Source organism: Peromyscus californicus, unplaced genomic scaffold (genome assembly GCF_007827085.1).
Source record: "Peromyscus californicus insignis strain IS unplaced genomic scaffold, ASM782708v3 Scaffold_16__1_contigs__length_79575227, whole genome shotgun sequence".
NCBI classification, from domain to species: domain Eukaryota; kingdom Metazoa; phylum Chordata; class Mammalia; order Rodentia; family Cricetidae; genus Peromyscus; species Peromyscus californicus.
The window spans coordinates 79,275,881-79,303,485 of NW_026294458.1; the positions used below are offsets into that span (position 1 = coordinate 79,275,881).

A 27,605-nucleotide genomic window follows, 5' to 3' on the forward strand; every position below is an offset into this window, starting at 1 on the left:
TGTTTTCATGCACATCAGAAGAGGAGTCAAATCCCATTACAGATGGTTGTGAGCCACCATGTTGCTGGGAATTGAACTCAGGACCTCTGGAAGAGCAGTCAAGCTCTTGACTGCTGAGCCATCTCTCCAGCACGTAGTGAGCCTTTTCTATCCCAAATGAAGAACCTGCCGATAGTGATGACCCTGTTCAAATTCTGCTTGTGGTCTACTTCCCAGCAAATGGATCCATGCTCAGACCCGGGACAGGTGCTTTAGACAGTGAATTGGTCTTCAGGCTGTGGTGAATGGCCATCAGTCTGTGATCACCTCTTGCCTCCAGGCAGAGCCCACCAGTTCCAGGAAGAACATCTATGGACCCCTGACATTGCACAAGTGAGGGACAAAAGCAGGTGCAGTCTCATCTCATTCTCAGAAGAGCACCAAGCACTGGCTGCCATGATGGTGCTCACAGGGGCTCTTAAATTTAGCACAAGAACCTAAGACCCCTGAAGGGTCTCTGAGAGGTGCTGGACAAACAGTGAAAGCCATGGAGGAGCTATCCGGGGTGCTAATTGGACTTGAGCTACTTCTTGGGGGATGCTTACTAACATCTCCAGAGACACTCATGGTAACACTCAGCAAACACTGTTCTGAACCAGGTTCTTCCCTGCTGTGAGTGAAGAATGGCAAAGGTCAGGAAGGACTGTAACACCCTTAAAGCACTGGGATGGGATAGAGATATGATACTTTGTCAGTTGTGTACGTGTGACTATTTTTTTCCTTTCTTTCCTGTGTATGCATACACGTATATATAAGTATTTACATGTTGGGGGATATTATTTTAATGTGTATTGCTGTGGATATCGCTTTATATAAATAAAGCACTGATTGGCCAGTGACCAGGCAGGAAGTATAGGCGGGACAAGGAGAGAGGAGAATTGAGGAAAGAGGAAGGAAAGAGAGTCCGGCTGGAGCCACCGCCAAGACAAGGAAGATGTAAAGTACTGGTAAGCCACGAGCCACGTGGCTAAGTAAAGATTAATAGAAATGGGCTGAATATAAGAGTGAGAGCTAGACAATGATAGACCTGAGCTAATGGCCAAGCAGTTTAAATAATGTAAGAGTCTGTGTGTTTATTTTATAAGTGGGCTCCGGGACTGGCGGGACTTGGTGGTGGGAGCTGGAGAAAAATTCTCCAGCTACAAATGGCGCCCAATGGCTCAAGTTTCCACCTTACACCTAACAATATTTAATAACCAATTCTAAACAGAGCCAAAACCAGGTTCCTGCTTCATGTCTCATATGGGCAGCTAGACGCCACAAAACGCGGGTTTGAGCTACTGGCAGGTTCCTGGCGTGTGCACTTGACCTACAGTATGGCGGGAATGAGACCTGTGCCAGCAGCACATTACGCTGTGTGGTAGATTTAGTCTTTACTAATAGAGAGAGAGAGAGAGAGAGAGAGAGAGAGAGAGAGAGAGAGAGAGGTTTCTGGGCTACACGCTGCTTTGATAAAAGCGTAGACCCACTATTTCTGAGACGTGATGGCTCCCAGAGCTGGCGGAACCGCCATGTTGGGAAGCTAAAGTGGGCGGAGCCAACAGCCACAGCGCTGTAGGCTTCAAAAAGAGATAAAAAGGAATATATACAGTTATATAAACAAATAGTTTTTAAAAGTAAAGTCTTTAAAGAAACAATAAAGGTAATAAGCCACGTAAAGATGGCTATCACACAGAGAATCTGGATTATGTTGTCTTTGATATTAGTAACTGAAGAAAAACATTTGATTGTAAAAGCTGTTCAGTTATGCCAAAATGTAAATTTTAAAGGTACCTTGACTTCAAAATTTGGATATAAGGATATGTTGCTTTGGAAAAGAGTCTCTGCTTTTGTTTCCACAGAAAGTCAGAGGCTATGGATTTGTTCCAGATTAAGATACATCAGGTTTGACCAGCCAAGACCCCCTGAAAGGTCTCCAGTGACACCATGGCCCAGATGATCCAACATCCGGAACGGTTTCAGGCAACTGGCTCAGATGATACACCCTCATGGACTACTCCATAATCCTAAAATTTTCTTTGTGTCCCCATAGATACAGCGCCCCCCTCCAGCAGGAAGTAGTAAGAGAAGCTACGCCCAAATCCCCAAATATATCAAGCTGGCTTTAGAGATGGAATTGGCTCACTCCCCCTCTAAACCCAGACATATTACTTAAAAAAAAAAAATGGTTAAGAGATTCTTGTGTCCCAAATCAGAAGAGCCCTCTGGTGTGGGACAGAGAAAAACCAATATTTTTATTTAAAACAGGTTGATTATAAATACAATCTCTTTCTAAAGAAAAAAAGGGGATAGTTTAGATATGATAGGATAAAAGGATAGATTAATGAACCTATTTTTAAAGAGTAACAACTTGTTTAAAATGCTTTACATTGCTATAGATTTGAGTTTATTGATACAAATTTAAACTTAATTTTGTTATACTGTATATATATTTCTATTCTTGTGTGAGGTATTATGTTTATGTAACTCATTTAAAATTGTAATGGATAATTAAAAAATAGATTAATAATTATTCATCTATGATAATCATATTTGTAGCCATGTTAGTTAAGTCTTCTAGGTATACATAGATATATTTCAGATAGGTAGTCTTCAAACACTTCAAAGACCTACAGAATATGGCATTTAAAATGTTTTAAAAATTTAGACTTTCTGGACAGTGAGACATGTCTGCTCCTGACAGCACCAATTTACTTCAGAGAAGAGTATGGGCATCAAAGACACTCCATATGGAGTTTATCTTCACCTTGACAAAAATAGCCATTTGGACAAGAAACTGTTCTTGCCTGGACTTCTTGATCAACTTGACATACAGGACCCATAGAAAGGTAACCACTGAACTTTGCTTGACAAAATGGTCCTTCAGGTTCCTGATTTACAGAGAAAACTACAAGACATTCTACAGGACACAAAAAAAAGTGAATGAGAGACTCTAGGCCTGCGGGCTGAAGACTAATGCCCCAACTTTACAAGAAAACTTTGAATAACTGTCCAGGCTGTCAGCTGTCTCTGTCTACCCTACAAGACTCCTGAAAGTTGCTTGCATCCTTTTCCCATTTCTCAGGTAGTATTATATCCTTCTGAGGTCTTTGATGTGGTTAAAGACTAGATACTTACAATTTTCCTTAGTTATGATAAAAGATAAGTTAGATATAAAACCTTAAACTCACAAATATAAGATAGATATCTTCTTTTATATTATAACTATAATTCTTACTCGATAATTATTTTGTTATATGTAATATTACTATGTTGAAGTTAAAACCTTCCTTTTTGAAAAAGAAAAAAAGGGGAAGTGCTGTGGATATCGCTTTATATAAATAAAGCACTGATTGGCCAGTGACCAGGCAGGAAGTATAGGCGGGACAAGGAGAGAGGAGAATTGAGGAAAGAGGGAGGAAAGAGAGTCCGGCTGGAGCCACCGCCAAGACAAGGAAGATGTAAAGTACCGGTAAGCCACGAGCCACGTGGCAAAGTAAAGATTAATAGAAATGGGCTGAATATAAGAGTGAGAGCTAGACAATGATAGACCTGAGCTAATGGCCAAGCAGTTTAAATAATGTAAGAGTCTGTGTGTTTATTTTATAAGTGGGCTCCGGGACTGGCGGGACTTGGTGGTGGGAGCTGGAGAAAAATTCTCCAGCTACAGTGTATTACTTTCATTTATGTTGCATTTAACTCTGTGAAGCTGTGTTACTGTGTCTGTCTAAAACACCTGATGGTCTAATAAAGAACTGAACAGCCAATGGCGAGGCAAGAGAAAGGATAGGTGGGGCTGGCAGGCAGAGAGAAGTAGGAGAAATTTGGAAGAAAGGAAAATCAAGGAATACAAGAGGAAGGAGGAGGACTAGAGGGGCCAGTCACCCAGCCACCCAGCTACACAGCCAGACATGGAGTAAGAAGGAAAGACAAGGTATACAGGAATAGAGAAATACAAAAGCCCTGAGGCCAAAGATAGACAGGATAATTTAAGTTCAGAAAAGCTGGCTAGAAATAAACCAAGCTAAGATCGGTCATTTATAAGTAATAATAAGCCTCTGTGTGAGTGATTTATTTGGGAGCTGGGTGGTGGGTCCCCCAAGAGAGCAAAAACAAACAACATTTACATGTGTGTGTGAACATGGACATGTCTGTGCATATGGAAGCCTGTGGCTGTCAGCAGGTATAATCCTCAATCACTCTACACCTTATTCACTGAGGTAGGATTTCTCCATTGAACATGAAGCTCACCAATACAGCTAGTCCAGCCAGCCAGCTTGCTCCAGGATCCCCTGGTCTCAGGCTTCTGAGGCTAGAATTAGGGTCAGACTACCATGCCCACCTGGCATTGACTTTGGGTTCTAGGGATCCAAATTCCAATCTCCATACTGGCACAAGTGCTTTAACCACTAAGCTATGAGGGTTCAACTTCTGGGCCATAAATACCCAGGTACTCAGTCAAACACCATTCTGGGTATTTCTATGATGGTGGTTTGAGATGAGTTCAATTTTCAGGACAGATATTTTTTTTGTGTGTGTGTTAACCACATTGGCCTCAGACTCATTATGTAGTGGAGAATGACCTTGAATTTCAAATCCTCTGGCCTCTACCTCCTGAGTGCTGGTATTACAGGCACGTGCCACCATGCCTGGTGTATATGGTTTAGAAATTGAATCCAGGACTTCATGCATGCTGCATGCTAGGCAAGCACTCTTCCAACTAAGCTATAGTCCAAGAGATCAACATTTAAACGGACAGACTGAGTAAAGTAGATGGCCATCCCTAATAGAGTGAGTGGGCTTTATCCCATCAGTTGAAGGTCCAAGTAGAAAAATGAGCCACCTTTAAATGAAAAAGAATTCCTCCTTCCAGATACATCAGCCAGGCCATGGTCTTTTTCTGCTTTTAAAATCAAACAGAAACACTGGTCCTCCTGGGTTCGAGCTCTGAGCCTCTGGTCAGTCTGGACTGAGGCCAAACCATCAACTCTCCTGGTTTTCAAAGCTTCAGACATGGGCTAGAATCATACCATGTATGTATCAGTCACATCTGTGGTGATATTTTGTTTGTGCTCTCACAAATAAAGCTTGCCTGGAGATTGGAGTGTGGAGCTAGCCACTAGAGCCCAGGCAGTAGTGGCACACACCTTTAATCCCAGCACTTGGGAGGAGGAACCAGGAAGTGATATGGCTGGGTGGAGACAGGAAGTAAAAGTAGGGTAGAAACAGGAGCCTGGCCCTTTCAGGCTGAGGATTTGGTAGAGGTAAAAAGTCTCTCTAGTGGCTGACTCCTTTACTGATCTTTCAGCATTTACCCTAATATCTGGCTCCAGGTTTTTATTATTAAGACCAATTAGGATTCGTGCAACAATGTTATAACATATCTTATAAATCTCTCTCACCCCCATGCCGAAGTGCTCAATTTCTCTAGAGAGCCCTGCCATGGGTATAGTACTTAATGAAACTGAACAATTTCATTTTAGAATGTGATTGGATATGATAACATAGGCCCCCCTTTTTTTAATGTGTGTTCTGAAAATACAATACTATTTTGTGAACTGTCTCCAATTTTGATAAATTTATGGTCACCAATACCCTCTGCTTTTCAAGAATCCACCATTAGCAGGATTACTGGGAGATGCAGTGGCTGAGGCTGCTCCAACCTCTGTATGACTGACTCCAGGAAAGGCTGAACCTGCTCCTCACGCCTTATGCCTCTGAGAGACCCTGAGGGAAGTCTATAATCCCCTGCTGTTCTCATCTGCTAGCTGAGCTATGCCTGCCACCCTGTAAGCAAAGTAAGGTAAAGATGACTTCTCATATCCCTGTGACTCTAGTCAGCTAGAATTTAGCACCAAACACTATCACCAGCTAAGAGTGTCTGATGAATGGTGCAAAGCAAGGGACCATAGCTTCATCAGAAGAGCAATAATGAGTGGCCTGGCAACCTCTCTCACCATGGAGCTCTCATCTTGAGGCTCTATTCTAATACTGCGGACAATATCTGCCTGTGCAATGTCAGCCCTACCATCAGAAGTGAAGGCACCAAACACAAGCTCGGAATTGTCTGTGTCCTGTGAACTGGGCTTACCTGAGCTTCTTTGACCCGTGTGGGCTTGGTGCTCAGAAACACAGATGGAGAAGCAGCACTAACTAGGTGCTTGAAAAGATCCTCAAGGGCTTCAGAAAGCATGTTTACCTCGAGTGCCTGTTTCTGGAGAGAGACAGGTCATCAGATCATTGCACGCCAGATGCTAAACATTACAACATCAGACCTCATTAAGCAACCTTGGTGTTGTTAGGACTGCAACTGTCCTGCTGGCCCATGACAGGCTAGGAACAGCAGCAGCTGCCTCCAAGAGCACAGCCAGTGAGAAATTGGAGAACTCAGTTCATAATGAACCAATTGTGCCAACAACTATGTGAGGTTGATGAGTCCCCTGAGCTGCAGAGAAGCACAGCCCAGCCAAGAACTTGATGGCAGGCAGAGAGTCAGGGCTTAGGACCAGACAAGGTGTACAAAGACTCCAGACCCCAGAAACTGCACAGCAATAAACATGCTGCTTTCAGCTGTTGGATCTATTGATTGTAGATGTCTTGGTTATCTGGTTTGTTGCTTCAACAAAAGCAACTTAAGGAAGAAAGGGTTCCCTCTGGCTCATGGTTTTTAAGGCACAGTCTTTCACAAGTTCAAGGCCAGCTTGGTCTACAGATCAAGTTCCAGGGCAGCCAGGGCTACACAGAGAAACCCTGTCTTGAAAAACAAACAAATAAATAAATAATCAAGATTCTGCAGCTCAGATATCTCCCATATTCAAGATTTCAAGGTCCCAGCACCCCATGTGGAGCCTGTGAAGGGACCAAAACAAGCTCTCTGAGACTCATTCTGCACTATTTCTAGCTGGGTACTAGTGCAGATACAGTACCCACTCATGTGTGCAAGGTTCTGTTCTGTGCAGCAGAGTGCTATAAACCAGAGGTTATCAACCTGTGGGTTGTGACCCCTTTGGGGTTGAATGACCCTTTCACAGGTGTGGCATATCAGATATTTTGCATATTGGATCTTTACATTATGATTCATAACAGTAGCAAAATTACAGTTATGAAGTTAGCAACAGAATAATTTTATGCTTGGGGTCATCACAACACAAGGAACTGTGTAAAAGGGTCATAGCATTAGGAAGGTTGAGAACCACTACTATAAATGTTTTTAGTGCACAGGTTTTGGATTTTATTTTATTTTATTTTTCAGTATTAGAGATAGAGCCAAGGGCTTTGCCTATACTGGGCAAGCATTCTATTAGTGGAATACATCCCCAATGGATGTTGGGTTTTTTTTTTTTTGGTTTTTCGAGACAGGGTTTCTCTGTGTAGCTTTGCGCCTTTCCTGGGACTCACTTGGTAGCCCAGGCTGGCCTCGAACTCACAGAGATCCGCCTGGCTCTGCCTCCCGAGTGCTGGGATTAAAGGCGTGCGCCACCACCGCCCGGCTGGATGTTGGGTTTTTAAGACAAAATCTCACTGTGTATCCCAGGTTGGCCTTAAACTCATGATCCTCCTGCTTCTGCCTTCCACAGGCTGGGTTAACAGGTCTATGGCACCACAGTCGGTTTTAAAGAATTAACTTTTAAAATCTCCATTAATGTGAAGGATAACTTGGTCTCCTTAAGTCTTGTTTCAGTATTATAGCTTTGGTTTTCACTCTTGAGGAAAAGGGCCGGGTGGATATTTGCTAAGATGACAGGTCTCACTCTGCGGGAAGCCCATGCATCCATGCCATCCTTCTGAGTTCTGGAAGAGAAGCTGTGATGATCAAGCTCTGCCAAGATCTAACACCTTAGTTCTAATTGCTGTGGTGCGCAGCTTGAAAGCACCTTGGGTGTCATTTCCCCTCACTGTGGACCCCATCTGGCTGTATAGGCAAGGCCCTTATAGGCACTGGTTCCCACTGGCTTATAGGACACTCACAACTTGTACAACAGGAACTGACTTTAGAAAGCAGACTGGAGTCATCTGTGTTGTTGTAAGACAACTGGCTGCCTGCCCCCTGTTTAATCAGGCATCCCTATAGTGAACTTGGCTTGTATCTATTAAAAGTGGACCTGAATCTCTAAAATATAAGGTCTCTAAATGCCATATAGTCCATAAATAGGAGAGCCAAAGAGTCAAATCCAAGTGGCTAAAATAGTTAAGGGCCTGTGTTTTGAACCAAGAGGCCATCACCTACTCCCTCAATGGTTCCTTGATAACCTAGCTTTCATTTTTAAGTTAAAGTCACACAATATAGAATAACTACTTAAATGTACATTTCACTGTTCTTTTGTACATACACAGTACTAAGCATCCACTACTTAAATATGTTCTCAATCTTCTCACTGCTCCCTAAAGATGAACCCCAGACTCCATCCTATCAGGAGTCATGTCCCCAACCCCTGGCATCCATCTTTCTTTCTTTGTGGATTGCCTTTTCTGGACTGGGTGGGTCATGAAGACACACGTCTCTTGAATCAGGCTTCTTTTATCGTTTGTAAGGCTAATCAGGATACAGCGTGCACCAGCAAGTCACCCCGTTTCTGGTTGAATAATACCACACAGTATGGCTTTGCCTTATGTTGGGCTCTTGTTTCTCTGACTGACCTGCACAATTGCTTCTCACTCAGTACAGGAACTCTGGCCTGATGGTTGCCATCTCAGGAGTGGTTGCCAGGGCAACCTCCTTTCACAGGCCCTGTCCCCACTGCTATTCTTATTCACTAGGGAGCTGTGGATCTGCCACTGAGCCACAAAGTAGTCCCCAGAAGCCTCCATAGAGAAATCTATAGGGTGCCTAGAGGATGAAGAACAGGAAGTACAGGTAGCATGCTGCTGGCTGGGTACAGGAGGAAGAATGAATGAGGTCATCTTTGTAAAAAGACAATGGCATAAGTCACTTTGTGCAGGTATCAGTAAGGCCAAATGGAAGGAACACAGCTTTTCCCCAGTCTGTCAGTGGTGCTGACTTTGGATCAAATTTTCTTTCTTTTTTTAAAATTTAATGTATTTATATTTTATGTATGTGTACTCTGCATGAATACCTACATGCCAGAACAGGGCAACAGATTCTATTATAGATGGTTGTGAATTGAACTCAGGTTCATGGGGTGGCTGGGAATTGAACTCAGGACCTCTGGATGAGCAGCCAGTGCTCTTAACCACTGAAGCATCAAATTTTCAACAGTCAAAAATATATACAAGGGTTGAAGAGAAGGCTCAGTAGTTAAGAGCACTGGCTGTTCTTCTGGAGGACCTATTTGATTCCCAGCACCCAGAAGATAGTTCACAACCTTTCCTAACTTCAGTCCCTAGAGATTCAGTGCCTTCTTCTGGCCTCTGCAAGCACTGCACACACATCATACACAGACACACATGTGGGCAAACCAAATTACATAAAAAATAAAATAAATATGTAAATCAACAAAGATGGGGAAATTTTATACCTGAACATTTACTGAGGCAAATGAATCAATATCAGATTGGTAACACAGTTACCCATGGGAGAAATGACTCAAGGAATCCCACAGAATGGTGTCCTTCTTTGCATTAAGAAATTCAGCATGGCTGAGCTTGCCTGTGTGTACTGCAGGCATGGACACATGATGCCATCATCAGAGAAGCAAACAGCAAAAAGAAAGAGAAGGAAGGGCTGCCCCACCCCAAATCATTCTCTATTCCTCCTCCTTCCTTTTGCTATTTGCTTCTCTCAGACAATGATATCATTTGTGGGCCTGCAGTCCACCAGACAAGCCCTGACATGTTCAATCTCTTCTACTGAGAAGGAGACCATTCTGAGTTCAAGATTCCTTGAGTCATTCCTCTCCCACCCCCGTAGCGGTGTTACCAATCTGATATTAGTTAGTTAATTTACCTTAGTCAGTAGTGTGTGTGTATGTGTGTGTGTGTGTGTGTGTGTGTGTGTGTATGTGTGTGAAACTTACCAGCTCAAACCAAATCAAAGCCAAACCAACCAAACCCACACACTGCATACATCTATGTCAAAACATAAAGCCTAAAATACTGACAGGACTGGGGTGGAACACTTGTTTAGCATGTTCAGGGCTCTGGGTTCCATTCCCAGCATCAGAGAAAAAAGACAAAAGAGAAACGAAGGAGGAGAAGGAAAGTCTTTATTAGCAAACATACTACAAGGCCCACATAGCTCTGCTGTGATGAGGCTCAGTGGCTGGCCTAGTTGAAACAGAGCAGAACTACAAGGGAATTTTGTGAAAGCCACAGAAAGGATTCCAGGTCCAGCAAAGAAAAGTGACTCCAGGGCACTTTTCACACGCACTCACTGCACCCCAGTTTCTGTCCTCATATGCTGAGGTCCCAGAAAGTGGAAAGGCAAGTATCCTCTCCATCAAAGCTGTCCCCACAGCGCCCTGTCTCTTGTGGCCTAGGTCAGCATGGGGAGAATGGCTGGCAGGGGCTGCCCACCTTAGAGATGCCCAATTTGAGACATGCTCTAGCCATGCATCCTTAAACCAGTGAAAGAATGACAAAAACTTACGGACTGACCTCCCCTGGGGCCTGGGGCTGGATCTTGATGGCTGTTTCTGGTGTATGGGTGAACGACCACCTGATCTGAATGTCCTCTCTCTTCTCTTCCATGTGAAATTCCATCTATGAGAACAAACCACCAAGAAACAGTTATTGGGTAATTGAGCTCTTCACTTGAGCCTTAATTAACTCATGTGTGCATGCATATGTGCCATGTACATGCACATTTTATGTATATGTGCTGTATGTGTGTGCATACTGCATGTGTGTACTATGTCTGTATGAGGTGTGCATGTATATTATATGTATATGTTGTGTGTTGTGTACATGTGCACTGGTGCTCTCTGTGTATTCATTTTTTAAGATTTATTTTTATTTTATGAGTTTGCTGGTTGATTTTTGTCAACTTGGCCCAAACCTAGGCATACTTTGAAATGCCCGCATCAGATTAGCCTATAGGCAAGCCTGTGGGGATTTTGGTTAAAGATTGATGTGGGAGAGCACAGTTCATTATGGGTAGTGCTACCCCTGGGTAGGTAGTCCTGGGTTGTATAAGAAAGCAGGCTAGCAAGCCATGGGGAGCAAGCCAGTAAGCAGCACCCCTCCATAGCCTCTGCATCAGCTCCTGCCTTCAAGCTCCTACCTTGAACTTCTACCCTTACTTCCTTCAGTGATGGAATGAGATTCCTTAGTTGGATGCCTTTATTTTCCTGGAAAGACAAAAACAAAACCCTGCCCCAACCCTAACTTTGGGGAAAATTTCCTTTTTGGCAAGTTATATCAATCAAATGAAAGGCATTTGTTAGTCTTATACATTAGTTTAGATTGAATGTCATGTTGTTTGATGAACTATTGCCTCTTTTAATCAAGAGGTCTCTCCTGTTCAAATCTTATCTTTATCAATTTTGATGATAACCATAGCCTCTCTCCTCCTGTGGAAACAAAAGCAAAACCCCTTCCCCAATGTAATACATATCCTAGTTTCCATTCTGAGGTCATCACATCTTTAAAGTATACAGGCTGATATAAGTCAGCAGTTTTTTTCTATTATCCAATGCCTCTCCGCAACTATTGTTCCTTTCTTATTAGCATTAAAAAATGAAGTTAATAAAGCATTGTTCAATCTGTCTCTGGGGGTCTTTATTACCCTTTTCTGTTTATTAAGCATATCTTTTAAAGTGAGATTAGATCTTTCTATAACTGTTTGCCCTGTAGGGTTATATGGTGTATCTGTAATATGCTTTATGTTATAATATACAGAAAACTGTTTAATTTTACTAGAGACATATGCTGGAGTACTGTCAGTCTTAATTTGTACAGGTATCACCATGGTGGCCATAACTTCTAATAAATGTATAATTATAGAATCAGCCTTTTGCCCATTGAAATCCTGAATATGTATCTATGGCATGGTGTACATACTTTAATTTTCTGAACTCTGCAAAATTAAACACATCCATTTGCCAAATTTCATTTCTTTGAGTACTTCCTGCAGCTAGTAGAGTTTAGTTTTACAAAGAACAAGTAGGACATTTCCTTATAATTTCCTTGGCTTGTTGCCAAGTGATGGAAAAAATCTTTTTTCAGATCACAGAGTTGTAAGCTAGAATGAACCCTCTCCTCCCCAAGTTGCTTTTAGTCATGGTACTTTATTACAGCAATAGGAAAGTAATTACAATAATGTGTATGAGTTGCCTGTGTGTATGCTTGGAGCCCCTGGAGGCCAGAAGAGGTGAGATGGCCCCTAGAACTGCAGTTATGAAAGATTGTAAACTACCATGAGGATGCTAGAAACCAAACCCAGGTCATCTGCAAGAACAGCATGGACTTTTAACTACTGTCCCAGCCCCTTGTGTGTGTTCCTGTAGTCACTTGTTCTTACAGACAATGGCTCAGCTTTTGCCTTGGTCTACAATGTTCTTTCAGAATGAATGTGAAGACCTCCTCCCAAACTCCTTTCCAGCCTCTCGTCTGCCCAGGCAGTCCCCCAGGCCAGGTGTCACTGACACTCTGCAGCCTTATTTAAATAAGGAATTCACTGTGCTCTGTGCTTCTCTTTCTGTCATGAAGGCATAGGAGAGTGGAGAGAGAAGGGACCCAGGACACTTGTCTTCAGTGCTGGGCATGGCCAGTGCCCGTGTTCAAATGTCTCTAGGACTATATATGGAACTCTTGCCCCTCTCACCTGAGCCACTCCAGCAGCCTCAGCTGGTCTCCTATATTGAATAGTCCTACTCATGTAGAGGTGGCAGAATCATGGAAACATGGCCAGGCCTTCATCCTGGAGCCTTATATATAGGGCCAGACATAGTAAAAGGGACTTGGTAGGTGTGATTAGGGTCTGGACCTTAAGGTGGTGAGAACATCTTAATGTCTCCAGATTACCAAAAGCAATTATAAGCATCCTTAACACTAAGAGAGCCTAGCAGGAGAATGGTCCAATAGGTATGGTTTGAGGACTACACCCATGGTGACTGAGCTGAAAAAGTATAAGGCACAGTGACCAAGCAAAGAGTGAGGTGGTTGGTATATGAGCTCTTTACAGCTAATGTATAGCCAACAGGAACATAAGCCTGCAGTCCTATAACCCTCAAGGTCCTATTGAACAAGGCTATCTTCAGAGTCAAGCTGCCACCATTTTCATCATCTGTATCTGCTTGCAAAAGATCATCAAAGCTGGGCTTGCAGAATGCTGACATTTCCTCATAGGAGAGGCGGGGTAGGTTACAGGACCCTCACTCAATATCTAGTTACTTCTCCAAACCAGTTATACATAATTCCGTCCTAATTCCACATGGCCTCAGAGAGTATATAGGCTGAGAGGAACTAGAGAAGGGGGCTCTCCATTTATAGCTGTAGGGAGTCATCATCCATGCTGGGTACAGACCTTACATGTTCTGAGTCATTTTCATGGTGGCTTACAGTTTAAAGATGATGAATGACCTGACTAATAATTAATAAGAACATGAGACTCAGAACTCTGTAACTCAGCATGGATGAATCCTCCCTGTGTCCCTCCTATGGCAGGGAACACAAAGTTATATCTACCATGTATGGTGGTATTGTGTTCCCCAAAATATTGTGCACTCTAATAAACAAATCTGGGGTCAGAGACAGAACAGCCACAATATTAAACATAGAAGTTAGGCAGTGATAGCACATGCCTTTAATCCTAGCATTCCAGAGGCAGAAATCCATGTGTTCAAGGATACAGCCAAGCATGGTGACTCACGCCTTTAATCCCAGAAAGCGAGCCTTTAATCCCAGGGAGTGATGGCAGATAGCAGAAAGGTATATAAGGCGTGAAGACTAGGAACTAGAAGCATTTGGCTGGTTAAGCATTCAAGCTTTTAGGTTTTGAGCAGCACAGTTCAGCTGAGAGCCATTCAGATATGAGGACACAGAGGCTTCCAGTCTGAGGAAACAAGATCAGCTGAGAAGTTGGCGAGGTGAGGTTAGCTGTGGCTTGTTCTGTCTCTCTGATCTTCCAGCGTTCACCCCAATAACTGGCCTCAGGTTTGATTTTATTAATAAGACTCTAAGATTCCTGCTACAACCATGGATTTCTTGTGACTGACAGCATCTACACAGCCTTACCTTTAAATGAAATGGTGAAAGCCGGACGTCATACAGCTGGCATTCTGAACTGGTTGTGGAGGCAGGCCCTGCACTGACCAAGAACTGAAGGGTCTCACCCACCACATGACAGATCACCACCTGGAGAGACAGGGTACATGGGATCTTCAGAGGACAGCAAGGACAGTTCTTACCATAGACACCTTCATTTCGCTGAATAACCTAGACTTTCTATGTTATCAAGGAAAGAACTTTGAGTCTCAATCTTGGATAAATACTCAGATGCACATCTTTTCTACCATGAAACAATTAAAAAAAAACTAGACACTGCCTCAGACACTTAAATTCCTGATGGATTCTCAAGATCCAAGTTCTGTCCTGCTTAAATCTAGTTGTCATGCTTTTTCCATATATAATGAAGGTTTTTTTTTTTTCCTTTAAAAAATCACCGTTATGTATTTTTCCCCAATGGCTGCTTTCAAATTACCAAGACAGGGCCAATGAGATGGATCACCACATAAAGGCACTTACCACCAGGCCTAAAAACATGAGTTCCATCTTCAGGATTGACAAGGTGTAGGTAGAGAACCAACATCTACTTGTTGCTGTTGCAGGATATTTGATCATACTGTGACATCCGGAGATGGAGTTAATAAAGTTAACCTTGAATCAGGGGGCAGAGCCAGCTACTAGCTGACCAGAATTAGCCACAGAGAAGCCAGAAATATGGATAGAGAAGACACACAGGAAGGAGCAGGGAAGGACTTAGAGATTTCATGGATCTGGGAAGTGTGTAGAGGTTAGCTGGTTACTCCTCTGCTGCTTATCTATCAGATTTTCACCCCAATACTTGGCTCCCGAGTCTTTATTGGTAATAGAACTTAGATAAACACATCAAGTTGCCTCTGACCTACACACACACACACACACACACACCACACACACACACACACACACACACCACACACATCACACCACACACAAATAATAAATGAACTTATTTTTTAAGCCCTAGACATTTGTACCCTCATGTAGAGAAAAGCCATTTGCTGTCTTTTGCTAAAAGTAAGCCTTTAAAAGAAAATAAGTCAATGATGGACTGAGTGGGATGAGACCCACAAGCAGGCCTGTGGCGGACCACCTTGGGCTCCGAGGAAAAAGCATAGTCCTGGCCAGTACCATGACAGAGTGGGTGAGACAAGGAGACCCACACACAGGTCCAGGGCAGTCTTCCCAGGGCTCCAAGGAGAAAACATGGGCCCACCTGGCACTTTGTGGTGCTAGTCAGATTTGCACTATTATGTATGGTGTGGTATGGTAGAAAGAGAGAGAGAGACAGAATGGTTCATGTCCTGTGGACAGAGACATACCTGAAGAGATAAAAGCAATGAGTAATGGGCTCATGTGGGTGGCCTGATTGCCACCCAGGGCCATGTGATATCTGGGCCTGGGCTGCTGCTGGGTCCCATGTCTGGGTTCATGGCCCTGATACAGCCATAGTCTGTGTTGATGTCCATGGCTCCTGATGCCACTGAAGGCTGAGAGGATAGAGCTGTACAGAGTTTGCTCTGTCCCCTCACTGGCAGCAACACTAGAGAACTGAGTGGGGGACCTCACTCAACCCCTCACCAGCTGCAGCACTTGGGAGAACAGGCCCTGTGCCTCACCTAGGCACCACAGTAGAGTTGACCCTGTAGACAGGGGCACGGGTGAGCCAGCCCTGAGGGTGTGAGAGGGGCATAGCTGGTACGCCTCCCTCATCTGTGGTGTGTGGTGGGGGCAAAGGAAAAATGCACTCCCTGCTCGCCCCTGCTGCCTCCAGCTGGTGAGGGAGCTGACCCTTTACCAGCTGCAACACTGCAACCAGTGGGCCCTTCATCTTGTCTGGGCAGTATAGCAAAGCTGACTCTGTTGAGTGTGTGTGTGTGTGTGTGTGTGTGTGTGTGTGTGTGTGTGTGTGCGTGCGTGTGTGAAGAGCTGCCTGAGAACGTGAGCGTGAGAGATCTGGCCCTGCCCCTCATCTGCCATATGGCAGTATGAGTTGGGGAGAGCTGTCCTTCCTCTACCTCTCTATGCCTGAGGTATGTGGGAGAGCTGGCCTTGAGGTCTAAAGAGCAGGAGAGCTGCCCCTGCCCCTCACCAGCTGCAGCACCTGTGAGAGCAGGTTCTGCACCCTGTCTGGACAGCACAGTAGAACTTACCCTGTTGTTGGAGGCATGGGTGTGCCAGCCCTAAAGTTGTGAATGTGGGAGAGTTGTCCCCACTACTCATCTGTCATGCAGAAGTGTGGGTGGGGGAGAGCCCCTCGCCCTTCAACTCTCACCACCTGTGACAGATTATGAAGCTGACCCTCCCCCTTATCAGCTGTAGCATTCAGGAAAGTGGGTTCTGCTCCTCACCTGAACAGCACAGTAGAGCTGACCCTGTTGGTGGAAGCACAAGTGAGCTGGCCCTGTGGCCCTGAGGGTGTGAGAGTGAGATAGTTGGCCACACCCCCTTGTCTGCCATGTGGTGGTGAGGGAGAGGGAAAGATGCCCTCCCCTTTGCCTCTACCACCTGTGGTGGGTGAGGGAGCTGACTCTCTCCTTTACTAGCAGCAGCACTCTGGAAGGTGGGCCCTGTACCTTACCTGGGCAGCAAAGTAGAGCTGACCCTATTCACCAAGGTGCAGGTGAACTGGCCCCAAGAAAGTGAGCATGGGAGATCTAGCCCTACCCCTCATCTACCATATGGTGGTGTAGGCAGAGGAGAGATGTCCCCCCCACACCCTTCACCACCTGTGGCAGGTGGAAGAGCTGGCCCTGAGGTCATAATAGTGTGAGAGCTGTCCCTGCTCCTCACCAGCTGCAGCACTTGGGAGAGTGGTCCCTGCACCTCACCTGGGCAACACAGTAGAGCTGGCCCTGATAGTGTAGGTGTGGGATTGTTGGCCCTGCCCTCTGCTTATCACTGCAAAGGGTGAGCTAGCCAGGTCAATGCTGGAGAACTCACCCTGGTGGTGAGGACAGGGAAAGCTGGTGGGCAGACCAACCCTGCAACTACCCAGGCCCAGAACCAGGGTTATGAGTTGGCCCACCCCAACATTCATCCCATCTGTGATCTACTGGAGCATGTGAAGGGGCCAGTCCTGCAGACTCAAAGCTGTAGGATCTCCATAACATAGGGAAACAACAGGATATCCAAGAGGAGTCTCAGTAAGGGCCCAGCATTGGTAGTGTAGCAGAAACCAGAAGCCTTGAACCAGACCAGTGACTCTTTGCAATGAACACTAGCAAGTAAAGACATATGGATAAGAGGGTTTACTGTGTGACTCACTGCATCACACTACAGCTTCCATGATGAGATTGATTTTCCTTTTTTTTCTCTTAAATTTTATTTTATTTCATTTTGCAGGGGAGGTTGCAAGGGCAGAGGAGGGATACGAAGGGATAGGGAAATGAAAGAGATTGAGATGCCCGATGTGAAAGACACAAAGAATAAATAAAAAGTAAAAGAAGAAAAAGAAAAAAGAATATAAGTCATAGGTATTAAAAGTAAAAATTTAAAAATTAGCCAGGCGTGGTGGCACACACCTTTAAAACCAGCACTCAGGAGGCAGAGGTAAGTGGATCTCTGAGTTTGAGGCCAGTCTGGTCCATAGAGCGAGTTGCAGGACAACCAGGGCTACACAGAGAAACCCAGTCTCAAAAAGCAAAAAAACAAAACAAAACAAAAAATTTAACATGCATTGATGAAGAAAAATATTAAAGATTTATCCAGTACATAAAATTTATTTCTATACAAATAATTTCAACATATTATTATTTTTTAATGTTAGAATAATTTTAAAATATACATATTAAGTAATTATGAAATTAAATAAGTCTAACAAAAATAGAATTACAACATGAGCTCAAATATAAAATGAACTTGTATTTTAGAACAAAGTTCTAGAAGACAGAGATAAGTAATTATATCAACAATAAACCAAACCACAATCTAATATGTCATAAGGCACTTCAGAGGGGTGATTTTTATGAATAATGCAGTGTTTTTTGGGGGAGCAGATCTTATAAGTTAGACTCCAGCCAGGCCTGGTAGAACCCTGGGCATGCCCAGTGTACACCTAAATACCAAGGCTAGATGCCAGGTATTTAGGGGCTGCAGCAACAGGGCTTGCTGGGTATTACACAATAGGGTGGCTAGGCAGCCTAGAAGCTGGCAGTGAGCCACTGGAAGTCTGAAGATAACACAGGATAGACCTCTGCCTTCCCCCAAGGAATGATTGACCCTAACCCTGAGGTTCACTTTGGGAGACAGAAAAGTTTTTAATTCTCTGGCGTATTTCTCAGAATCTAACACACAAAGCAGAAAGATTATGAAAATAAATACTTTGCTAGGCCTGATTCACAAGGTTCAGAGCTAGGCCATCCACCTCCTCTCTTCTCTCATCCCTGGCCTCCCATACACAGCTCTCTTCTGCCACCACTCCCCTCCCCCAACACACATACTCTAACATAACCTTTGTGTGCTCTGAGCCCCATTAAGGTAGGTTCTGTAATCTAGGAGTCCTGAGTACACAGGCCTAGCGCTAGTTTACCTAAAAAAACTACCTTGCTTCTCAATTCTAGAAGAAACTGGTTCATCTTTCTCTCATCCATTTCTGTGACACTGCTCTCAAAAGATGGATGACAGGGACTAGTATGTCTTCCCCATCCCCAGAGTTCACAGAGGGTTGGAACAAAAACAAAAAAAAAATGTTTGGATAAGAAATGTTGCTGATTCATGTTAAAAATAAATGTTCTATAAACAATCCTTTCTGGAAATTTTGATAGCAGAGAGACTCCACAGACCAATGACTGATTCAGGGAAATGTCACTGTTCCCAGGGCCTGTGCCTTTTACTGCTTGAAAATAAAACAACAATAAAACAGATGAGGGCTTGCTGCATCATTGTCAAGGTCTAGAACCTTCTACATTAGTACACTGTACTAAAAACACTGTTGGCTTGGGGTGGGGAGGTGTGCTTTAAACCTCATAATAAGCTTTGGTTTCCAAGGACACATAAAGCTGCCCAACAACCATCCATTGAGAGACACAGAGAATCTAAGTACTTGGGTAAAACTAGGAAGCAATCAGGCCAATAACTAAATTCAAGGGACCTGAAGACTTCTAGAACACAAGACTTGAAAGCTCATGATTAGCCACTTATGGTGGTCAATGTTAGCTGTAAACTTGACAGGGTCTAGAACCACCTAGGTAGAGAAGCTTCTTCCACCCCACCCATCCCCACACACACACTCATGAGGGATTGTTTAGATTAGGTTAGCCCTTGGGCATGCCTGTGAGGATATCTTGGTTAAATTAATTGAGGTGGACAGACCCATTATAAAGGAGACCAGTAGGGGTTCCTGGCTTGAGTCTTGAACAGCATAAAAAGAAGCTAACTGAGCATTCACCACTCTGCCTTCTGAATGTAGATGACAAATGATCCCAAACAAACCCTTTCTCCCTTAAGCTGTTTTTGTCAGGTATTTTACCACAGCCACAGGAAAAGGGACTGAGATGACACTCACCCCCCCTAGGCCCACAACTAGCAGAATTACTAATGGGACTTCTTCAGGTTGGAAAGTCTTTTAATGGCAGCCCAGATCTTCCCCAGCCCTATTGTAGCCCATCAGCCATGCACATTGGTCTTTGTTATTGCCTCCTGTGTATACCCTAAAAGCTCATTAAACATGCCGTCTGAGCCCACCATCAGTTGTGTGGAGTAAGAAGCTGTTCTTTCCTTTTTTCTTTCTTTCTTTCTTTCTTTCTTTCTTTCTTTCTTTCTTTCTTTCTTTCTTTTTTTTTTTTTTTTTGACAAGGTCTCACTCTAGTCCAGGCTGACCTGAACTAACTACATAGCTGAGGCAGGCAATGGAACTCTCCACTCTTCTGCCTCAGCCTCACATGCTGGGATTTTAGGCGCATGCCACAACACTTCTCTTAATCATATATATATATATATATATATATATATATATATATATATATATATATTTTTTTTTTTTTAATTTAAAAGCGCTTTGTAGCTCAGCATGGCTTGTAGCTCACTATGTAACTCAGGCTCATCTCAAACCCATGACACTCCTCTTGCCTTGGTCACCTGAGTAGCTGAGATGACAGGCATGGGCCACACCTGGCTTACCTCAACATTCTGATGTGCTAGTCAAATCAAACAGCTCTCAGTGGACAAAGAGCCATCAGGGGCTGAACCCCTCCCAGAGTTCCACCTCTGCCACCCGAGAGCCACAATGCCTCATTTGTCAAATGGAGGAGAACAAAATGGTTTTAAGTTGGTAATCTTCTTTATCCATATTAATGGCGATCTATGATAAGGATTAATTCCCCCAACCCACACAGAAGGCTTCATTTTCAGGCCTCTCAACCGAACAGCAGTAAACAGGATCCCTGTAGATATTCGAGGGACCCTGACAACTTGCCAACCATCTTAAAGGTCTAGAATGCCCAGAGCTGACACCTACTGTAGGGTCTATGAGGAGCAGAGACCTGGTAGAGAATCTAGAGCTCCCCAAAGATGATAACTAGGCTTTCTAGTTAGCCCCTCAGTGAGAATTATGTGGCCCTGACTAAGCATAGTTTTTTGGTCCTTCTGGCTTGGGTTCCAAGTATCTGTTCTGGAATGTCAGTACATAAATGCATACAAGCTTGCATGTGTGGTTTAGGCATGTGTGTAGATGTGCTAACCCACCCAGGCAAGTGGGAAAGCCAGAGGTTGATGTTGGCCGTCCTACTCAATTGCTTCTCTATTTTTTGAGACAGTATCTCTCACTGAACCTGGAGCTCACCATTTCTGCTAGACTGGCTGGCCAGCAAACCCCCAGCCTGTCTGCCCACAGCACTGGGTTATAATGGACACAGCCACACCTGACTTCTATGTGGACTCTGGGAATTTAAACTCAGGTCCTCATGACTGCACGGTAGGCACTTTTCCCACTGAGTTATCTTCCAGCCCACCCTGGTTTTTCATTTTGTTTTATTTTGATTTTAAGGACAAAGTCTCACTATGTATCCTTGGCTGACTTGGAACTCACTGTGTATGTAGACCACATTGGCCTTGAACTCTCAGAGATCCACCTGTCTCTGCCTCTTGAGTGCTAGGATTAAAAGCTTATGCCAGCATGCCCAGCTTTCTACTTCCTGTTTTGAAAGAAGGTCTCTCACTGAGCCTTAGGGCTCAACCATTATGGGAGGCTGTATGGAAAGCGGCTCCTATAGTCTGCCTGTCTCCACCTCTCCAGCTCTGGAAGTACAAGCACATGCCACTAAACAAAAAAGCAAAACAAAACAAAAAAACAGCAGAGATTCTGGGGATGGAACTCAAGTCCTCAAGTTTACAAGGCAAACATTTTATCAACAGCCATCTCCCAAGCCAAGCAGTAGCTTTTTGAAAGGTTAAGTATCATTAGTATCTACTATCAAGCTGGCACTTGCCTCCCAGAAATGAGCTTCCTAGATAACAATAAAATAAAATAAAATAAAATAAAAAATACACCACAGACCTGCCTGAGTCCTGAGATCTTTTCTCCCCAAAGCACCCACAGAACCCTCAATGACACCATTTCAGGACAGAGGCTAACTACACTTCCTACTAAATACTGTCCTTTTCAAGGGCAAGAATGGTCAAGGTGGCTGTGGTAGGCAGGTGACAGCTTGGGTAAGCATGTGTCTAGGGCACTCCTGGATGAAAGAGTGTAGCTTCCAAGGGTGAAGGAGAGAGGCATAGGTTGCTGGTACCACCCTGTCACAGCAAAAAGGAAAGAGCAGCCAGAGCCTGTTCACCATTCTTCCTTCCTTCCTTCCTTCCTTCCTTCCTTCCTTCCTTCCTTCCTTCCTTCCTTCCTTCCTTCCTTCCTTCTTTTCTCTCTGGCTTTGACACCTTACACCCACACACACAGCTCCTGTCTGGGAAATGTGCCTTGTGTAGAAGGGGAGCCCCAGATTCCTGCCAAAGGTACTTCCAAGTCACTGCTGTTACTTGCCAACAAGGAAGTCCCAAATCCTTTAAAAAAATCTCACTACTGTTTAACTTTCCTTCCCAGCTCACCTGTGGTGTGCCTCTTCTCAAAACATCTAGAACTCAAAATCATGTATTATTTTTGCCTCTAAAGGAACTAGGAGCACAGCTAAGAAAATGCATCTGAAGAAATACTAGGGGGCATTTTTCACTTGGATCACATGTTATAAGAAAGGAGCCACCAAACAAAATGGAAATAGATCCATTACCAGAGCTGTCAGGTGAGAGGGCAGGCTCTGGCATCCTCAATAAGCCAAACAAACAATAGAATAGCATAGAAAGGAGACTTATTCAATGTGGTCATATTGTGAAGAGGAAGATAAAGGAAGAGGTTCAGTTACCCCTCAAGTCTGTCTTGCCCCCCGAGTGGGGGCTGAAAGGAGGTTTAGGTTCAAATGGAGGGCAAGAGGCAGGCACAGTTAAGCAGTCCTGGTGGAGGTATCATTCCACCAGCCACTGCCCTGTAACGTCTTGGCTCCCTTTCCTCCTGCAATGTAGTCTGATAAATTGTGTGAAATCCTTTTCAGGAGGCAAGTTCCTCCTCTAGCTGACATCAGAATTTTAACCTTTTCTTTCCTCAGCATGAGATTCCTCAGGAAATTGCAGTGACTTGGGATATATTGTTTTAGTACTCTGAAAGCTAAAGGGAGGGGCATGAGTATTTCTTTCTCATTAAAGTATATTTCCTACTGGATTACAAATCCATTATCACCAGTTCCCAAATCAGGTGTCTTTCTACAACCTAGTCTCACCTCTGTAAATATTCTTAAAGATGTGAGGACGATATCAAACCCAATATCTACTCTGAAGCAGAGGGTCCTCAGTTTAAAAAGTAAAACAAGCTAGAGTTAAGCATTATCACATCTACACAATTCACTCTGTATAATGGGCAACACTAACTTGATAGGACAAGCCACTGGGTATGTCTGTGAAGGAGTTTCTAGACTAGATTAATTAGTTTCTAGACTAGGGTGTTGACCCTGAATGTGGTCAACACCATCCCCTCGGCTGGGGTCCTGGAATAATAAAGGAAAAAGCCAGCTGAGCACCAGCATCCATCTCTATCTTCCTGAGGGCAGATACACTGTGACTAGTTGCCCCCATCTCCTGCCACCGTACCTTCTCCAACAAGAGAACTATAAACAAACCCTCCTTCCCCTAAGCTGCTTTTGTCAGGAACTGCTTTTGTCACAGTGATGAGAAAGTAGCCAATGCATCCTTTCTGCCACTGAATCACAATCTATAGACCTGAAGGCTTATTTCATAAGGAATTTTCCCAGGGTGCTAAAATGAAAAATTCTGGAAACAAGATGGCAGCCAACTCCAAAGCATGCTGGGTAGATAGGGTGTGCTTGAACCACACTGGTCCCCTGTTTTGGATTCCAACTCTCACTCCAGCCATGCTTTCTGCTCATATCAGAACAGTATAAAACTAAAAAGGACACAGGCTTCCTGACAATACTGTAATTCAGGGGGGATTGTGACACTGTAATATGGCGTCACAGAGAAAGCATCTGTGTATAAGTCTTCTTCCTCAAGGATTCTACATAAAAGACATGGAGAAGATGTTTCCTTTAAAAGGAAGGCTGAAAGGAACTGGGTCTTTTCCTTGCTGGCACTTAGTACTTCTCATTAAGGGACAAGTCATTCTGTCATCTATTCAATAAACTAACTGATCTAGCAGCTTCCAAGGGTCATTTCACCATATGCCAATACCCAATCAGCATGTTCCTTCTGGGCAGTGACTACAGTGGCACCCAGAGGGTGGGACCTGCCAGGAGGAGCTTTCACCTGCCATGGGAAGATCCCACCTCAAAACAATTGCACAATCTATTAACATTTTAGCATACATACCAGGTTAATGGCAGGACTGGAATTTCAAGTCATACAAAGCAAACAAAAAGATCAGTGGAGATTTCTTTTAGGAGAAATAAAGACAAATTCACTGAATTCACTGCCCTTGTAAACTAGAGAGGAATGGACAGAGCAGGAGCCACAGTGCTCCCCAGGGTAGAAATAAGTGCACACCACCAGCTGCACACCCAAGGTGGCTGTGGTCTTCCCACTTTCTATGCTGTTTGTTACTATGGTTTCACAATCTCATGGAATGCCTCATTTTTTGTTGTATCTCCCTTTCTCAAATCTTCTATTGACGAATGTGGGTAGGTGCGAGAACACTGTGCATAGTGGCCAGAGTACCACAACTTGGTAGCTCTGTTCTTTGGCCAAGTGACTTAACCTCTTGTCTCAATTTCCCCTCTGTCCAATGGCACTGTGTCTGTCTTCTAACAGAGGAGTATCATGAACCCAAATGAAAATAAACACAGCCTGGGCCCATCACACCAAAGGCCATCACAGGTACGGATGTTGTGGGGCCCTATGGAATCCTGCCCCTGCTTTCAATGTCCAGCCCTACTGGAGAAGGATTTGCAAATGACAAACACAGACCCTGTGGCCTGGAGTGAGGAGCAAGCACCCACCCACTCCAACCCAGCTGCCTAGCTGGGCCTTTCCTGAATGCTGGGCAGGCACACACTTTTATTTAAAACTTTAGCCTAAGTTGGTCCTTATACCATTTAGGAACTTGGGCTTGAATCAATTAAAGCTTATCACAGGGCACCAGGCCCCTCATCCAGAAAGGTGACATCATCGGCAATCTTCAAGGTTGGCTCTAAGTGTGACCACTGCCGGCACTGGTAAGTTTTCCAAATACAAGTTACAGCAGAGTTTTCAGGGTACAAGCTGGGCCAGCGGACCTAATAGCCTGACTCAGCTACATGCTCCAATACACCTATTAAAGTGACAAATACTGATAAAAAGCAGAGAAAGAAGTATCCACTATGGCCATATTTCGAAGAGGAACCAATAAAGCGTCCAGTGGTCCCAAGTCTATCTGCAGGGTCCTGAAATGAGGGTGATGTTTAAATAGAGGGCAAAGGGTGTGTTACAGCTAAACAACTGTTTAAGGTGCTATTGCATCCATCACTGACCCATCACTGTCTTAGCTTCAATCTCTCCTGGCAGGAAGTCTGGTAAGCTGTCAGCACTGTGTGAAATCTCTTCCTGAGAAACAAGTTCCTCCTTTGATGTGCACTAAGCTTTAGCCTTTCTTTTCCCTGAGTACTGGATTCCTGGAGAGGTTTTAATTCTTTGGGCTTCATTGTTTCCCTAGGCTGACAGTGGACAAGAGGGACACCAGTATCTTTTTAGAATTCCTCCTCTTCTGCCAGGGGTTGCTTTACATTTAAAACAACACCCACCCCACTTGTTAAAGGAATGTGACTAAGTGGGTGGCCAAGGTATCATAGGGCTGATCTTGTCATCAGGTTTTGCATCTAGATTGTCAAGACACCAGATGGGGAAGCCTCTGTTACAGCTGAGAGACACAGGAGGGCCACATTGCACACTGTGGAGGATAGACTGGCTCCAGTCCACTCTTGTATGGAAATAGAGCCTTGTGTCTCCTGGGTGGAACATTCTAGAGCAGACCTCTCCCAGGATGTGAGGAAAGAGAATGTAGTTAGGAACTAGTTCCTCTGTAAGTACGTAATTAAGTCTAGGAGAAATCACCAGTTGGTACACGCTGAGACTAGCCAAGGAGGCAGGAAGGCCTCAGGAGAGAACAGCCCAGGCCCATGAAGCATCTCTTTACAGCAGGGCCAGGCTTGTGCCTGAAGGAAGTTTCATCTAACAGGATGCCCCTTGAAGAGAGTTACCACAGGAAAATGCCACCACTCTTCAGGGCTTGCTGTGGGAGATAAGCAAGTGTTTCTTGTGGACTAGAGACAAGTGGTGTCTGGTAGTGCCTGGACAGCTTTCAGGTGGGACTGATCAGAAAGACTAAGAGGTCAGGGAAGTCAGGGAACTGGAGGTCCAGATCAATGAGCAACTGAACAATAATCAGTCATTCGGAGTGCTGAAGCCTCCATCCAAGTTCAGGTGAAGAAGGCGGGTCCTGGGAAGAGCCATATCCAGAGGGTCCTGGGGGCTATGCCTACTCCACATATATCATGAATACATTTTTTTACTTGTCTATAGCTTCATAAACTGGAAACAGCACAAACTGTGTTCCTGGGTTCTGTGTGCCATTCCAATTAACTGTCGAACTAAAGGGGTCCTGGGATGTGGGTTCCTATGAGGAGAGAAGAATAAGGAATATGTAGATAGAAAGGTAACAGGGATGAGACAAACAGAAACACAGGATAACTTCGAAAGGACCTGGATCAAAATCCACCGGCTCCTTCTGTCTCTTCAAAAGGGCTTTTTATAACAATGCCAAGGGGCGGAGCAAAAGACCTCCCCCTTGCTAGATCAAAGCACACCGCACAGTCAAGTGCAGACCCTTCCAAATACCTGGTAACCAGGCACGAGGTCAAGCCGTCCCCTATGCAGCCCTGCTGGGTAAAGCAAGCTCAGATCTCACTAGAAAATCTATGTGGGCTCCCATACTGGGAAGCCCCAATTTGTCACCTACCAATCAGAAATGGGGTATACAGCAGGGCCAGGCCTGGAATCCAGCCAGTTACACTAGCTATGAGGGTCAGAACCGAATTGAATGGGAAGATACCCAGTCTGTGACACTAAGATAAATGCACATGTTCAGTGTCCAAAGTGCCCTGCATGAACCAGACTGCTCCAGACTCCGTGGGGAGGGCAGGGCCTGAATCTTGCCCCATCCTTGGTATTTCTCTCTGCTCAAGCCTTGAGAGATTTCACAGTGGGCTGTAGGAAGGGGCTGCTAATGAATCAATGTTTGCAAAGACTGCAACTGTGACACACAGGTGTCTTGAAAGGCTATAGGACAGAGTCCAAGCTCAAGGCCCTTTGTATAAGCTCACAAGTAGCCAGTCCTTACTCTTATTCAGTTAGGAGAAGATAATAAGGGATGGAACAAGCTGGGCTTGGGAGGACCTTCCCCCTCCCCTTTTTTTCCCCAGAGCTGAGGACTGAACCCAGGGCCTTGCGCTTGCTAGGCAAGCACTCCACCACTGAGCTAAATCCCCAACCCCTCCCTTTCTTAACACAAGATATGTATCCTTGGCTAAGGTCAAGTTAGAAAGATGAAAACAAAACAAAACAACAAAACCCTGAGGCCATGGAGGAAGCTGGCAGAGAAGGGCTTCTGAATACTCTTTGAATCAAGTTTTCTTTCTCTATGCCATGGACTTGGGGTCCTCAAGTTCTCAAGAATTCTGCACAGCACGAAGACTATGTGGGGAGACTGAGAAAGACTTCCCTGGAAATTTGCACCCTATGGGAAATGATCAGGCAGAACACAGCAAAGCTATACTCAATCCCAAAACAATATTAAAAAGAGATTTCCATGCTTCTGGTCTTCATCTAATGGAGGAATTAAGTAATGTTCCAACTGAGACATGCTTTGAGAAAAGCTTATTTTCAGGCTCCAGTCCTTTCTA

General features: G+C 44.4%; 1 protein-coding gene and 1 long non-coding RNA gene across 3 annotated transcripts in view; one reads left to right on the forward strand and one right to left on the reverse strand.

Moving 5' to 3' along the window:
* LOC128112309 (uncharacterized) overlaps window positions 1–6,103 on the forward strand; it is a 53,815-nt gene extending 47,712 nt beyond the window's left edge. Inside the window, exon 5 of the long non-coding RNA XR_008218939.1 lies at window positions 19–6,103. This is a non-coding gene — a long non-coding RNA (uncharacterized LOC128112309). The remainder of the gene's footprint in view (window positions 1–18) is intronic.
* C2cd2 (C2 calcium dependent domain containing 2) overlaps window positions 1–27,605 on the reverse strand; it is a 74,960-nt gene that overhangs the window by 31,808 nt on the left and 15,547 nt on the right. For both annotated transcript variants that reach the window (XM_052741346.1, XM_052741347.1), the window contains exons 3-5: window positions 14,152–14,271; window positions 10,573–10,677; window positions 6,110–6,232 (exon numbers count right to left, since the gene is read on the reverse strand). In XM_052741346.1, coding sequence (XP_052597306.1) covers window positions 6,110–6,232; window positions 10,573–10,677; window positions 14,152–14,271 — 348 coding nt within the window. The remainder of the gene's footprint in view (window positions 1–6,109; window positions 6,233–10,572; window positions 10,678–14,151; window positions 14,272–27,605) is intronic.